This window comes from Anthonomus grandis (genome assembly GCF_022605725.1).
Source record: "Anthonomus grandis grandis chromosome 1 unlocalized genomic scaffold, icAntGran1.3 Chromosome32, whole genome shotgun sequence".
In the NCBI taxonomy this organism is placed as follows: Eukaryota; Metazoa; Arthropoda; class Insecta; order Coleoptera; family Curculionidae; genus Anthonomus; species Anthonomus grandis.
In genome coordinates, this window is record NW_026088427.1 from 79,523 (window position 1) to 96,712 (window position 17,190).

At 31.2% G+C, this 17,190-nt stretch overlaps 1 protein-coding gene across 12 annotated transcripts in view; it reads left to right on the forward strand.

The window, feature by feature from the left end:
- Nucleotides 1-15,673: 15,673 nt before the first annotated feature.
- Nucleotides 15,674-17,190, forward strand: part of LOC126749386 (proton channel OtopLc-like) — a 111,030-nt gene continuing 109,513 nt past the window's right edge. For all 12 annotated transcript variants that reach the window (XM_050459058.1, XM_050459060.1, XM_050459072.1 and 9 more), the window contains exon 1: nucleotides 15,674-15,969. Coding sequence is in view for 1 of the 12 variants with exons in the window: in XM_050459061.1 (XP_050315018.1) it covers nucleotides 15,946-15,969 (24 nt within the window). In the remaining 11 variants the exon portion in view is untranslated. The remainder of the gene's footprint in view (nucleotides 15,970-17,190) is intronic.

Below are 17,190 nucleotides of genomic sequence, written 5' to 3' on the forward strand. Positions count from 1 at the left end.
AACAAACATTTTTGAAATACAGTCCTGGATTTTTTATACGCTTTTTTATTCGGTTTCTCTAAGCATGATAGAAAACTAAATGTTTATTTACAGCACAATGAACAGGACAGAGATAAATTTAAGGCAAAAATCATGTGTCAGAGAGGGATGAACATATCCTGATTTAAATAAGGTTTTTTTTTAATAAAGTAATTTTTAAAATGCCGTATTTAAAAAATAACAGCTTTTTAAATACAGTCCTGGATTTTTTTTTTAAATTTCTTAATTACTACAAAAAATGTTTATTTACAGCATAATGAACATGACAGAGATAAACATATCGCAATAATTATATGTCAAAGAGGGGCATATCATAATTTAAATAGGAGTTTTTTAATAAAATAATTTTTAAAACGTCCTTCATGTGTTAGCCTATTTAAAAAAACAAAAATTTTTCAAATACAGTCCTGGATTTCTTATACACTTTTTTATTCGGTTTCTCTAAGCATGATAGAAAACTAAATGTTTATTTACAGCACAATGAACAGGACAGAGATAAATTTAAGGCAAAAATCATGTGTCAGAGAGGGATGGACATATCCTGATTTAAATAAGGATTTTTTTTTGATAAAATAATTTTTAAAATGTCTTTTATCTATTAGATAATTTAGGGCCGTATTTAAAAAATTACAACTTTTCAAAAACAGTCCTGGATTTTTTTTTGAATTTCCTAAACACTATTGAAAATAATTGTTTATTTACAGCATAAAGAGCACGACAGAGATAAACTTATAGCAAAAATAATGTGTCAGACAGAGATGGGCATATCATCATTTAAATATTTTTTTTTTATAAAAACTCATATATTTTCGAAATTTACTTCACGTGTTAGGAATGCAGGGCCGTATTAATGTTTTTTTTTAAAACGTCACTTTAAGTTTTAATTAACAATAAAAAATAATTTTAAATGCGGCTCTGGATTTTTTTTAATTAAATTTATTGCTATCTTTAGGCTTAATAAGCACCCTAACAGAAAAATCATATACCTACCATCCTTTTCTGACACATTATTTCTGCCATAAGTTGATCTCTGTTAGACTCGTTATCCAGTAAAAAAGCAGCAAATTTTTATTTTAAACTTTTTAACTTGAATAAATATAAATAAATCTCCTGTTCTCCCAGTTTCTCTAATGCGTAAGACAGAAATGCGTATATGTCTAATTTAATATGTGTCTTTCTTGTCTTAAGACACTTAAAACAGACCCGTATTAAGTGACAAATAAAACCATTTAAATAAATGGGAACAAAAGTTGTAGCCATCTCTGTTTCACACATGGCTTTAGACACAATTTTGTCTTTTCCTAACTCATTATAATTTAAAAAAAACACCAAAAAAAAAGAGTAAATCAAGCAATAAAACGCCATCTTAAGGGCTCTTTTCAGTAATCTTCAAAGAAAATTAATATATGCGCCCTGTATATTATGTTTATTTAAATTAATATTAATTATTTAAATCGGCTTATAGCATATCATATAACAAATATCTCCGATTTAATAATCTTTCTTGGTAACATAATCCTTCAGCTGTGACTAATAATAATTCAATTTTACATACGAAATCCGACCCTAAATAGATTCCGTTCAAGTTCAGAGAGTATCCGTATCACTATTATTCTTTTCCCTTTTTTAGTAATAAATAATAATCTGTGCCATATTATATTTTGTTGTACGTATTATTGTTACAAAGTTATTTAATGTACTACTATTATTATTATATAGACTTTATATTACGTTATGTTACATTGTAAACTGATCACGCCAAGTAAAAAAAAAAGTCAAAAATAAAATGTATCCCAAAGAAAGTTCGAGTGCTTTTCTTTCACATATGGAAATCGAATACCCAAAAATAGATTTAGACTTAATTGGGTGTTGAGCTGGAATCCTTTTTAATTGATGGAGGGTTCAGTAAGATAAAGGGAATAAATAGGTTTATTTTTAAAAGACATTGGAAAAAAATGTGTAAAAATAAATGCTATAGTTAGAGGAATTTTCCTTATGTCCTTAAGGTTGTGATTTAAAGCGTTGCAATTTGGTAACAAATTTTATATAATGTATATCTGATATATTAAAAGTCACAAAATTGAATAATCATAGATGACACAAAAAATAGAGAAATTTTAAATAATATTGAAAAGTTTGATGCCACATCTTATGAAAAGACAGCTTAGTATTTGTAAGATATTATCTTTCTCTTTCATTATTATTATTCTGGTACATTATTGTTCGAGAGCCCCAAGACGAATTCACTCTACAAAAAAATGTTTAATGCATATAAAACTTACAAATTGTTTGAAATTCAACTATTTATTTATAAACTGGCGAAAAAAATCAAAGTGATTAACAGAGTCACAATTCAGGGATTGTCTATTTGCTATAAAAAAAATCTTTGGACTATCATGTTAAAAAATATCAGGAATTTCTGACAGCTAATTGCACAAACCTACAGCGTGAGTTAATGAAACACAAACATTTCATTGAAATAAAATGTACTAATATATATTATGTTAAACAAAAGCATGTTTTATTATCATTATTTTAAGTTCATTCCTTATGATAAGAGCCACTAATTTGTTTCATAGGAACTCCTTTTCCTTGCCAGACCATTTTCCAGATTTCAGTTTCGTGCCATTGATCAATTTTTCTTCATTAAATTAATCAAGGAACAATCTTGATAAAAAATTATTACTTGAAGTTTTTGAATAAGAACTTTTAGTCTCTATCTTTCACAATTCCATTAATATTACTAACATAACTGATGGTGCTGCTATATTGCTTAAAGTCTAAAATTGGAGATTTCTATACAAACATCTTTTCTTACTTATATGAGTCTTAAAACACTTATACTATAAGACTGCATTTACCTACATTATTCTTGCTGACTGGTGAATCAACAATATTACAAGGCATACTGAAGTCTAAATCTTCACCCTAGGACCAATATTTACCAAATTTTGAATTCTTTTAAGAATTCCATGTTCATATTTTCCAGGCTTTCTCTATCAACCTCATTTTCCAAAATAACCTGTGTATATCGTTATTGATGACGCAATTCGGGCTAGGGATGATGGTAAAATTTCTGCTCTGGTGTTGTTGGATTATACTAAAGCTTTTGATTTCGTTAGCCACTCACTTTTAAAGTCTTTGTTTCATTATATTGGTTTTTCTGATGCTGCTATTAATTTAATTGCCTCTTATTTAAATAATCGGATTCAACGTGTTAAAATAGATAACGAAATATCTGATCGTTTGGATGTTGAAAGTGGTGTGCCTCAGGGTAGTATTTTAGGACCCTTGTTTTTTCTTATTTACACGTCTAGATTTTATCTTCAATTAAAGCATTAATTTTTACGCAGACGACACGCAGTTATATTACTCGTTTTTACCAGGAGATTTTAAAATGGCTTAGTTTAAAATTAAACAGGATTTATAAGCTATTTGCGATGTTTCTTTAAAGCATTTATTAAAATTAAATCCTTCGAAGTCATCTATAATATTCATAGGTAATCGAACTAATGTAAATAATATTTTATATGGTATAAACAGATAAGAGTTTGGGCCTTATAGTAGATAATAATATTCGTTTTAAACATCACGTGTCTAATGTTCTTAAAAAGGCATATCTTGCTTTAAAATTAATTTATTTGCATAGACACTATTTAAGTAAAGATATTAAGAAGCTTTTATGTGATTCATTGGTCCTTTCACAATGTAATTACTATGATGTAGTGTATGGCTGGTATCTTGATTATGAGGATAGGGGTAGACTGCAAAAGCTCCAAAACTCTTTCATTCGACTAATATTTGGCATTCGCAGGAGAAACCGCATTTCCCATAAACTTCACGAACTTGGATGACTTAATATGCATAACCGAAGAATTGCTCATTCTTTAAAATTTTAATATATCGTAGTCCGCCCTCTCTCTTAAAAAAAAATAACTTTTAGAAATGATGTACGCTATTTAAATTTAAGAAGAAATATTATTCTCATTCAGAGACATAAAACACAGTAATTATTTAAACGATCATTTTCTTACAATTTTGCTTATCAAATAAATTCTTTAAATTTGGATCCGGACCGATTATCAATTTCTTGTAATACTTTTCGTAATAGGATGATTAAGTACATCTAATGAATCAGCAGGGTATATACTTTAGGTATAATTTAGGTTCTTCTTTTTTAACTTTTTGATTGGTTGTTTTCTTGAGTAATTTAATACAATTTTTGGTATTGGGATCATTTTATTTATTTATTTACTGTCTATAATAATTTTTCTATTTTTTGTTATTTAACAAAAAATTTAATCTGTTTTTAGGTGTGTGCAGTGTTTGCAATGTGTTTTGTTTTGCTTGATGTAAAACTGTCAAATTTAGAATTTAGAACTTTTATATGTAGGTTTATTAGGTATATGATTAAAGAAAAAGCTGTATTTAATCAGTTATTAGTTAAGCGTTACTGAAATTACCATTTTTTTTAATGAAGTGTGGGGCCACAATGTTAAAGACCAGAATCTGCCATGGCAGAATTCTGAATTTGTAGGCCTTTTATTTGCGTAAATTTATTACTAGAATTTGTAAACTTGTATTTTTTTTCTTTCCATGCAAATAAAATATATTTATTATTGTTATTATTATAAATTATGTTCAGCTGCTGTGAGTGTAAAGGCTGATAGAGAATCATAAGAATAGGAAATTATACAAGTAATAGGAAAGCAATAAGAATAGGAAGCAATACAAGTATTTTGAATAAGGGATCCTAATCTAGTTATTATGTTTTCTTCTTTAATTTTTCGGTTTTATTTAAAGTGGCCTTATGGTTTCTATTTATTTATTCTTTAAACCTAAATTTTTTCATTGTATTTCAGCGTTAATAATAAAAATTTAGAAACACTACTGGTGTTTATAACTTTCAGTTTCTTCTCATAGATAAAAATGTCCTTCCTATACACATTCTGGAGGAACCGATAAGTATTTGTTATTGAATATAAAAACATTACAATTTAATTTTTTTTGCATGAATATACCTACGCAATAGTTCATAAATAATGATTCGAATTAAATAAATCTTAAATGTCTTATAGTTATATATAATATTATTATAATATACAATATTATTATGGAAATGTATGCCTGGTTAATTCGACCAATCAGGATGCCGGAAAAATGCTAAATTAAGGCGGCAATTTCTAATCAAATTTTATTTGATCAGTCTTATTTTAATCGTAACATCTAAGGAAAACTACCAATTAATTTCTGATAAAAAATAATTTTTATATAAACATAAAATATTATTTTTGAAGGTTTTTCTATAAATAGTTAACTTTTAACAAGGACTTAGAGTAGACTTAATATATTAAAAGCAATAGCTCTCTCAATCACTTTGACGCATTTTCTGATTTCATTGTAGCAAAATATGCGACTCAGTATTGGACTAATTACCACTTGACGAGTTTATAATACTGTCAGATTTGCTTTCATATGCTCATAGGATTTTTTGCTACAAATAAAACAAAATTTACTACAATTTGTAAAAAAAAAGACTTGACTGAAATGTATTTAATAAATTAAAAAAAAAAAGGTAAAGAAAAATTTATAATGTTAGTTCAAAGTCAGAGTCGATTGACACTTGCGTCTTGCTCATTGGTCTATTTTAGCCCACTTCTATTTAGATTTTCTCGTTTTATTCGATTTGAATTAGGTTTCTTGGTATATGTTTGTTATTTTCCCTAAAGCTGCTGTTTGTCGATCAGTCAAATCAACATGTCCGACGAAGAAGACGTAATTCTTGCTTGTGCCGCGTATATTATTATCGCGACTAAAACAAGAAAAATTGCGCGCAAAAAAAGATTTTGGGTTCGACCAAGTCTTCAAAGTAGAACTAGATACAATGCTAGTAATTTGATAGGCGATTTAAAAAAAGATGACATAAACATATTGAGCCTTGAATACAGGTGCAATGGTGGTTTTAGAATTTTTTTTCGAATGTCAGAAGGTGAATTTGAATATTTATTACTAAAAATCGGGCCAAAAATTTGTAAAGAAGACGCCAATTATTATAGACCTGCCATTCCCATAAAGAAGCGCCTTGCTGTTTTAGAGACTATTTATATAGTCTCTTAATATGTTTATATAATAGACACCCGATGGAGAAGTTCTTTGGCAATACGAAATATGTTAAAGGCGTAACAGTGTTCTAAACAACCTGTCGTTTAAAAATAAAAATACATAGATAAGCTCTCAAAGTCTACGTACCTGTGAATCCAACATCTCCCTGGGCTTATTTTTGTCTAGTAAAAATTTCATACTTTCAAAAGCAAACCATTTACTTTTATACACATCCTCCGTACCAGAGCCAAATTTCTTGCTGTCCTTTATTTTTTTTACTTCTCTTGCAAATTGACTTTGAAGATTTTTAATTTTTTGTTTTACCGCTTGCTTCTCGATGGTAAATTCTTTACCAGTTTCCATAAGGGCATCGTGCCTCAAGTTCCTGTTCTTATAGTTTTTGGTTTTAGAATCCCATAGATTTGTTTTTAGTTTGTATACCTCAATAAAGGCTATGACTTTAGCTTGTTCCCATTCCATTTCTCCAACGAAAACACACGGCCACGATGTCAACAAGGCAAGACGTCACTGAGTACCTACTCCTACTTTAACACTTTGTCGAAGGTCGAACGTTGAAAACACGTCCACACAGTAAAGTCGATCGACTGCTCTTTCATGTTTACCGACAAGCGATGGAAAACAAATCGACATGTCGATCGACTAATTTTGTCGATCATCATTTAGTAATCGACATCGTCGATTGCAACGTACACACTAAGTCGACAACGTCGATCGACAGTGTCGACTCGGTGTGGACGCAGCTTAATAATTGACAGATGGAAACGTCAAGTATCTTTTCTATTGATAAACACTAAGAATTTTCATTTATTTTGTTAATTTTTTCGTCTCCTTGTTTTCTTATTTAAATATATGCCTATATGTATAATTACTTTAAAATAAAACAATATCGTTTAAAACCACCACTACCCATTGGGGAATAATAATTCATGAAAAATCACAAAAACTTATGGTGTTCATCCACTTTTGGTTTTAATATAACACCAGGGAAATTGGATCTCGCCATAAATTATTAATTGTTAATTTATTAATTTGTCTCTCATCTCTTATATTTTAAAAATTAACGAATCTTAAATATTGTGGAAAAATTTTAAGGTAAACTCTGTTCTAGGCAAAAATCCTTTAAAGAGTTTAAAGAGAGAGAATTTCTTCTTTCTCTTTCAGATAATTGTCTTCACCTACATCTCTTTCAAGTATACCAAGTTAGACTTTGATCAGAAATTAAAATTCAACTGCCTGTAAGGAACATTTCAGGCAAATCTTCTGTTTCTTCCAGGTAGTTAAAGTCACCAACATTAACATTGAAACACATAAAATTGCAATAAGAAGAGGGATATTATAAGCAATATCACATTCAATTATATTGTCAAACCTGACATTAGTTGATTTTGGAATGCCTACTTAGAATGACAGAATAATTCATCTGTAACATAACGATCGAATTCGGAAGAGAAAAATGTAGATCATTAAGAAGGGAGGAAGACAAGTAATCAAAAAATGAAAACATAGGGAAAACAAAAAAATTATTTATAGAAATATTTAGGATTCCAAAAAAAACGGTGGCCATAGAGAAATAAAGGCAGAAAGAACACAAAAATAGGAAAACCGACTAACGGCCATTCGTAAAACGACAATAAAATCTGAGATTCTATATATACCCATTAATAGGCAATATGTACTAGTCTAACGTACTCATTTTGCTTATATACTTTCATCTGTTTTGTGATATATATTTTTATTCTGATACTTAAAACTGGAGTATTTCCTGACAGGCTATAGTATCATAAGAAGGCAGCTTAATTGGACACTAATCGATCCATGCAAAATGTTATCCAAAATTCATTTTCAAATTTCAGTTGATCAGCTTGGATTCTTCACTAGTAGATCTTATGTAGCTAATCTACGATCGTTTCCTTATAAAGTTTGCAAGTTTAATGCTATTTACACTAACCTTAATAAAGCTTTTGACAAAATTAATCAAAAAACATTACAAAAGCTCGCTAATTTTTTTGACCAAAAGTTAAATTTTTATTTGCTTGAAAGTAACTTGTCTGATCTATCAGTTGAGTCATTGACACTTACAGATCCTTAAAAAATGACTCACTAGTTCAATTATTTAATCCATGCAGCATCCCTCTACTCAGGATACCCTGCAGAAATTTAATCGAGTCCCTTATTTCCCCCCCATAAATCTGAAATTCGGTCCTGAAAATAAAAGAGGGTGAGGGCGTAGGGAATTCTCCCTCTTTACTCCTGCCGCCACACCGTCTTCCCTTGTGTTATGACGGGGGAAAACGACGATCACGTGATGTAAACAGATTGTTGCGTAAAACTCCATCGCCATGTTGCCGGCTCATTCCTGCTGGATTACGGTAGGTTTTCTTTGTTTTATTGTCTGGTTTTAAAGTATTGATTTTTGTATTTCCGTTATTTATGCGAAACGGTGATCGAGTTTGTACAGGGGGAATGTTAAATTTAGAATATGAAAATGATCATTTAAATTTCCCGTTAAATTGCGTCATGTGCCATGTTGATTTGACTTTTTTGTCACGTCGTTTACGTTTGACAATTAGTGTGTGAGTGGAAGTGAGACGGATGGATAAAAAAAAGTTCGGACAACCAAAAACAAAAAAAAAATCAACAATAATTTAAATTTCCCGTTATGGCGATTTAAATTTTCCACGTCAAAAACCTTTGCACCTAATGAAATAAATAATGATTTTTTTATGAATGGTCTGTGATAGGTCGAAGCAAATAACGACTATGAATCAACCAATGTTTCACGTGCATAAATATATTAACTTGCAATCAGCTAAACCATCAGTTAAAGAGAGATCGATAGTCTTACTTCATCTCTGCTAACTACAATCCATAGAGACGTATTGCATTTCCCGTCTTAGGAGCAATCGAAAATATTGACGTTCTCTTTTGCACTCAAGAAAGATATTTGCCAGGCATGTATTGCGATATTGTAAAAACCGAGGAACCAGCTGATTCTCGTGAAATTGGCACCGCACGACATCTCGAAGGTTGGCGAGAATCTTCCGGAACAGCGTTCTGCCGAGTATATAAGGAGCCGCATCACCGATAGTAGTCAGTTGTCAGTTCAGACAGTCGGTCAGTCAGAGTCAGTCAAGAGTTGTGAATAAATATAGTAAAAATAAACATCTTTAGTAGTTGTGAGTGATTGTTTTTTTTATAGTGAAGAGTGTAAATAAATTAGTAGACTATTTTCGACTGTTTTAATTCACACCTAACTACGAAATTTAAATTTATTTAGTAGCGGTTTATTTAAGTGTAACCAAAATAAATTTCGCTGAAATGTGTATTTCTGATAGAATATTTCTAAAATATTTGAAAGCTAATGGTCATGCAATAAATTGTAAAAAGATATAAGATATATTTTTAGAGTTGGTGATATTTCATGATTCTGTTCCTTACAATATTGATAAAAGAATTTAGCCCAGCTTTATTTCAATGATTGGAGGACCAATTTGTACGTTACTTAAAATTTGAACTTTTGTGAAAAGTATTCGCAAATTCGCTGTCTGCCTTAAAGTGGTCTTCACATAAAAATTGCGTCTTTATACAAATAGGTAAATACAAAAGTTCAAACCATTTATTTCGTTGTATATGATCACTTGGAAATTTAAAAAAAGGTTTTTTATTTCTGTAATACTTTGGACTACAATGGTAATGAATATTAAGGAAATTTGGAGCCGTACAGCTTCTGTTTATTGCTGGTATATCAAACATGATCTCATCACCGTAGACACATCTAGGTACAAAAATAAGAACCAGACAGTAGTTTGCTACATAAGAAAAAAAAGTAGATATTCTATGCCAAAAATTAAAATACTTGAAAAGATAAACCTAACCTAAGAACCTCTTGTTTTCTTCTATCACAACCAAGTGGATTTGCTTTAATTAGAACTAAAAGAGGATTGGTTATTTAATTTATCACGATGAAAAGGCAATTAAAGCAAAAACCAAAAGGATAAATTCTTTCAGAAAAAATGAAGAAACTGTAGATCCTTAAACTCAATTAACCTTGTAAATAACTGTAGCTACAGACTTGTGTACAGTTGAATATACAGTGTAAATGCATTAGGTGGTTGCGCCTTATTTATTTTATCACCTTTATTTCTTTATGAAGCAGATACAGAAGGTTACTATATGTATTCAATTTATCTGCAATAAAAATAAAATATACAAAAAAAGACAATAGCTAAAGAGACACGACACAAATCAGAAAAAAAGTGAAAATACTACAAACTAATGCAGCTTTACGTTTTTTTAATTCTTTCCGTTTTCCTTGAATTTCCCTCCCTTTTCCACTTTCGTTAATGTAAAGGTCAAGTCAACTGTCACGATCTTTTACGAACTGTTATCTAGTAGCGCCCTCGAAACCAAGTTCTGAACAAATATAACTGTTAAATATGTCAAAATAACTGGGTCAAAGCTGAGTATCCTTCTGAACTCTCTTTTATTTTCTTATGTTCGGCAGGAAATGAGCTTAGGGAGAGGGCAGTGTAATGTTATTGTAAGCACCTAGAAAACAGTTGATTCTTTATCATTCCGAAATGACAAAAGCATCGTTGATAGTAGTCAGTTGCCAGTTCAGTGAAGTAAAGTTCGAAATATTGGCGCGAGATTTAAATAATTGTGAATAAATACAGTAAAAATAAATACCTCTAGTAATCGTGAGTGATCGTCTTCTCATAATAAAGCGTATAAATAAATTAGTGGGCCACTTCCGATTATTTTCGAACGGGAAAAACGCTACAATACTAATTCTCCAAGAGAGATTTAGAATAGGATTTATGTACGTACAGTAAAAAATCAATAAAAGAAGTATCCACAGCAGTGTCTATAGTTTAGAAACAGCAGTTTTTCTCTTATAGGTACTATAGAAAGAAACACATGAATAAGATTTTTATAAAGCTTTTGACAGTATCGAGATTTTTTCAGCCAGAGCGGTCATATGCACATGGAAACTTGAACTACCGTTTTAGCTACGGACTAGAGAACTAACTTTAATAAAATTGTTACCTAAGTTTTAATAAGTAGAGTCTCGATAACGTAAACGTCCCATAACGTGAACATCCCTAAACGTGAACAGCCTAATTGGTATTCAGCCTATTCTAAAACGTGAACAAAAAAATATTTATATCGTTTTACTCGTAGGCATTAAGCGGCATTTCCTATGTTCCCTTTGTCGGCAACTTAAGTACTAACTTAGTGCTTTTGCATATCGTCGCCAAATTGTATATCTTGTTTGTACATGTTTGGAAGAGATATGAAATTTGCGTCTTATTCAGTGTTTGTTCGACGATCAATACGAAACAAGCACGATGTCTACTACGAAAGTAAATTATTTAACTCTGGAAAAAAAGCCCAACTCTTGTCCGATGTTAGTAGAGGTTGCGGAGTTACCTTTTGAGCAAAAAAGTAGGGAATAGCCAAATCCACGGTATGTGCAATTAAGAAGAAAAAAGACCAAATTACTTCAACAGTTGAACTTTGACTTTTCTGGACCAGGTAAACGAAAATATCTTAGAACTTCTGAAAAGCTTTGTATAAGTGGTTTTTGCGACAACAAGAGAGGAATGCACCAATAAGTGGTTTAATTTTAAAAGAGAAAGCCAAATATTTTCACGAAAAACTGTACGACAAAAATTCCACTTTTTCTGCGAGCTCGGGGTGGTTGCAAAAGTTCAAGAAAAGATTTGGCATACGCTTCCTAACAATAACTGGTGAAAAACTATCTTCTCAGCCAGATTTGGTTTCACCATTCTTACGTAAACTTGAAGAAAAAATCAAGGACCTAAACTTAGACTATAACCAAGTGTACAACGCCGATAAAACCGGCTTGTACTGGAAGCTTTTACCCGGAAAGACTTACGTATCCAGTGAAGAAAAAACTGCCCCTGGAAGAAAAACAGCCAAAGAAAGAATAACGTTTCTAGCATGTACAAATACGACTGGACTACATAAATTGACTCCTTTGGTAATAGGGAAAGCTAAAAAACCACGAAGCTTTAAGAACCCTTACATTCCTGTACACTATAAAAACTCACAATCTGCATGGATGACAGCCGGAATTTTTAAGGAATGGTTCAAAGAAACTTTTGTTCCTGAGGTAAATTTCCTGCCATATCTATACATTTCAAAATTAAAAGTTTGTTTTAATTTTAGGTGAGAAAGTTTCTTAAGAAACAAGGTCTTTCAGAGAAAGTACTTCTTTTATTGGATAATGCCCCCAGTCATCTCCCAGTAGAGGAAGTTTTATCTGATGATGGACTAATTCAAGGTATGTATATGCCTCCCAATGTGACACCCTTAATTCAACCTATGGACCAAAACGTTATTAGGTTGACTAAACTGCATTATCGCTAATAATATCGCCCTTAGATAATAAATCTAAGACATGAATGTCCAAACAATACAACCTCAGGGATGCTATTTTAAACTTATCACGAGCATGAAATAAATTAGAACCAGCAACCATTAAAAAGTATTGCAAAAATATTTTCGAAAGCCCAAGCAATGATGATCGTGATCGTAAATACCCTTGGTAACTCTTCGTCAAGAATTGCTAAGCCTGAATAGCATTGTAGAGACTAACCTCAATTTATTAGAAGAAATTGATCCAGGGCAAGACTTCGAACGTGGAGATATCGAAGAATGGAATAAAGATGACTTCGTTGAACATGATGAGAATTGTACTGCAGTGTCTAATGATTCAGAAACTGAACAGGATCAAGATCCAGAGGTTTCTCAGGCTATGGATAAAGTCACTCACGTTGAGGCAGTTCGTATATTTAACAGAGGTCTAGAATGGGCGGAGCAAAACAATGCCGACTTCGAGGATATTTAGTCTTTACACAAATTACGTGAATGTGCAATATATATTCTTTTAAACAAACAACGTATCCGTCCAACAAAGTTAGATAACTTTTTTCTAAAAACAACGGATTAAATATAAATAATGTGCATTGTTCTTACTTACCTATATAATAAATATTTTTTTCTTTATACCATGTATAAACATATACATATACATTTTCAACTATGTATTACTAACTGTATAACATGTTTTTGTTTGATTTTCCAATAAAATATATATTCAAAGTACATATACGTGTTAGTTTATCATGCGATTAACTTTATCCAGTAACATGAACTCCTCAAAAACATGAACACAGTCATCCCTAATTAGTTCACGTTATCGAGACTCTACGTATTTAGATTTTTGTAAAGCTTTTGACTATCAAGATCTTGTATCTTTAATAGTCCCAAATTCGAGAGTGACTATTGGAATCTCCGAAACCGCAAGAGTTACAGGGTCGGTTAAATGGAGGCAAGTTGCGCAATTTGGAGCTTAATATAACAGCGTTTAAAAAATTTTAAAGTTATCCGACAAAAATCGAAAATTGTCAAAATCGTTTTTACCTTCTACCGACTTTATTTAAAAAAAACATCGGAAAACTAGAAACAGTTTTTCATTGCCACTTTTTATGTCCTACAATATGACGCAAAAAAACATTAATCCGACGTTTCGTTTTTTTTCGATCATCATCAACTTTATTTTTTCTTATGGACGTCATATTGGATTTTTTTAATTGCCTTTAAAATGAGGGATCGCACTTGCATGTCCGATTACTCCTTCTAGTACGTCCCATAAGAACTCCATGAGTGCAAGAGAGAAAGGTATATCAATGGGATTTCCAAATTAATTGATTTTATATAAGCTGAAACTATAAAATACTGTGTATCTGATATCTTTCTCTCTTGCACTCATGGAGTTCTTATGGGAAGTACTAGACGGAGTAATCGGACATGCAAATGCGATACCTCATTTTAAATGCAATTAAGAATACTTTTTAAAAATGAGAAAATCCAATATGGCGCCTGTAAGAAAAAATAAAGTTGATGATGATTGAAAAAAACGAAAAACGTCGGATTAATTTTTTTTTCGTCATTTTGTAGGACATATAAAGTGGCAATAAAAAACTGTTTTTAGTTTCCGAGATCCCAATGCTCACCCTTGAATTTGGGACACCTTGTACACATATGCAATGGCAGTACTTGTCTAAAAGTGCCTATATAAGATATGTGATTTTTTTGAGAAGAGGCAGTTGAGGCCCTTACTTCTTTGAAGAAGAAAATCACGCTGTTACTGTCAATTCAAAACGCTATATAGCGATGATTCACAATTTTTTCGCCCCAGCCTTTGCAGGACTCAATGTGCAAGATGCCTGGTTTCAGCAAGATGGGGCAACAGCTCACACATCTCGAGCTTCAATGCAAGTATTGAGAGAAATGTTCCCCGGACGTTTGGACCTAACGCCCTGCGACTTCTTTCTGTAGGGTTACCTAAAAGTAAATCTTCAAACATCGTCCAACGACTATTAGACAACTAAAGGATGCAATCCGCCTGGAAATTCGCAGAATACCCCAAGAAATAATGCTTGCAAGAGTTATGCGAAACTTCAGAAGTCGCTTGCACCAGTGCTTCGATAATGGTGGGCGGCACTTGCCAGATATTCTCTTCAAAACCACATAGGACAAAAATGTTTTAGTTGTACTTTTAAAATAAAATCTTTGTATTTCAAATAAAATTTCTTTTATTAAGCCTTAAAAACAGGGAGACAATTCTGCCGCACAAAGGCAAAAGAAGGTACACGCAAAAATTAAGTTTCGAGATAAACGAGTTTAAAGGTAAATTTAAGGCCACGTATTTATTATTTGTCCGAATTGCATGAAAATTTTATTTCAAGGGTTTTCTTAACTTCTCTTTTCAACCAAATAAATTTAAATTGATTTAAACAATATTTAAACAGTGTTTTGTTGATTACACTACTTTGCCTTTGTATTTTTTTTTAACGGGCCTTAAAAAAATGGCAAACTAAGGTATAAGCACTTACTTTGCCTTGGTACTAAGGTCATGAAAAAATAGATAAGAACTGGTAAACTAGTGTATATTTATACACTAAATTTGAAGAAATGGGAAGATATTGGGGTTTAAATTAAAGAACGTGGAAATATACTAATTTTTAATATAAACTTGCTGGAACTTAAAATTCATTTTCGCAGAAAAGATTTTTATAAAAACTAAAAAAAAATAAAAATTTAAAAAAAAAACAAAAAACATAACTCTTTAAACAAAATTGTTAAAATAATTAAAAAAAAAACTCTTAGGTTCAAGGTTTTAAAACTTAACCGTATTTGTATATTTAGAATTTGTACCAATAATGTCGATTTAATTAACAAAATAGGTGTAAAGTATACAAATACGATTTTTTTTTCAACAGTTGAAGGAAAAACACTTATCCAAAAAATACAATTTTCCAAAAGCCTGGAACAAACGAAACTCTATGATCTGTTTCAGGCTTTTTCCCTATTGTTTCTGATGTTTCAGGAAATGCGACAACGTTGTACGAAAGCCCATCATCAACAACAAACTATACGGACTCCAAGAATGATTTACTTCGAGCTTTGAATACCGCTATAATGGTCTCCGGTCTATGCAATTCGACGACACACGGAAAGCTTGAGCAGAACTTGAGCCCAGTTTGAATTAAAAGCCGAACGATTTTGTATTGAATGGACGATTGTATATTATAGCGCGGGATTTTCGGGTGCTTTTATTTTTTCTCTTGGATGATGCGTTTCGTGAGCTTTTGAACAAAGAGCGCGCGCGGTCGTGAGCTTTTCTGCGGGACGTTTTTTTTTTTTTTTCATTTTTTTAGCTGACCGACGTGCTTTTATTATTTGTGTTAAATGCAAGTGGATGAAAATGATGATGTAAGTACGAGTGTTTATTTTGAAGATGTATGAAAGGTTTCATTAAAGGTATTTTGGCGAAAATGTAAAATAAAAAAATTAGAAGACACACGCGATTTTTTTGCATTAAGCTCGGTTACGTTAAAAAATTCACAAGATTTACAGCTTTTATATTGGGCACTTCCAAAATAGTACTATTTTTCACTTTTTTTTTACCCATAAAACTACCTGCAAAATTGATTTTTTTTTCCCGATTTAATTTGGTGCAATTAGCCTGGAATACATTGCATACTGAAAAAGATAATGCAAAATGTACTTAAAGGAACATTTCACGATTATGGATAACCGATATTATCACGAACATAAACCGGTACGAAATTCGTTCACAAAAAGTTCACGAACAGGGCCGTATTGCAAAATGCAAAAATTAAATTTGATATTCTTCATAAAAATATTTAAAGAAAATTTTGATAGTCATTCTAGTGTTATAAAGACGCATATTACAGATCATTACACAAGAGTATTATAACTTATTTTTACACCATTAGTTCCTAAGGCTCACTATACATCACCAAATAATGTAAAAACTTATATAGAATATAATAAACTTAAAGACTATTTAGGTAATATGAATTGGACCTCTATGTATAAAATAACTGATCTACAAGATTGTTATGCCTATTTCATTGATGTTTTAAAAACAATTATTGTGGACAGCACAAACGAAATACGTGTTAAAAAAAAGGACATACCCAGAAATATCTGGATTACTCCAGGACTTATAAGGTCGTTTCAAACAAAGGAGTTATTGTAACAGAAATTTAAATGAAATCCTGATAGTTATAGGGCTGAATACAATACAATACAATATATTAATTCAATTTTACAAAATATAAATCATTCAATAGCAAATAGACAGCAATACAATAGTCTATATTGGTACAATATCCCATTAACAAAATTACCTTAATATTATTGTAACGTCTATCACGGAATGGAACATTTCACTAGACCATTAGCTTGGCCTGTATCGAAATTTCCCATCCCTCGACCTGTGTGGCAGTTTTTTGCTATTAAGTATAAATAATTAAAATGAGACCATATCATAACATTTAAATAATCTATATAATACATACTAATATGCCCTAAATAGTTAATTCCACCTATATACAAAAGAAATAATTCCTATAAAGAGAAGCGCAAGAGAGGAGACAAGGAGACAAAACAACCCGGAATGAAGCA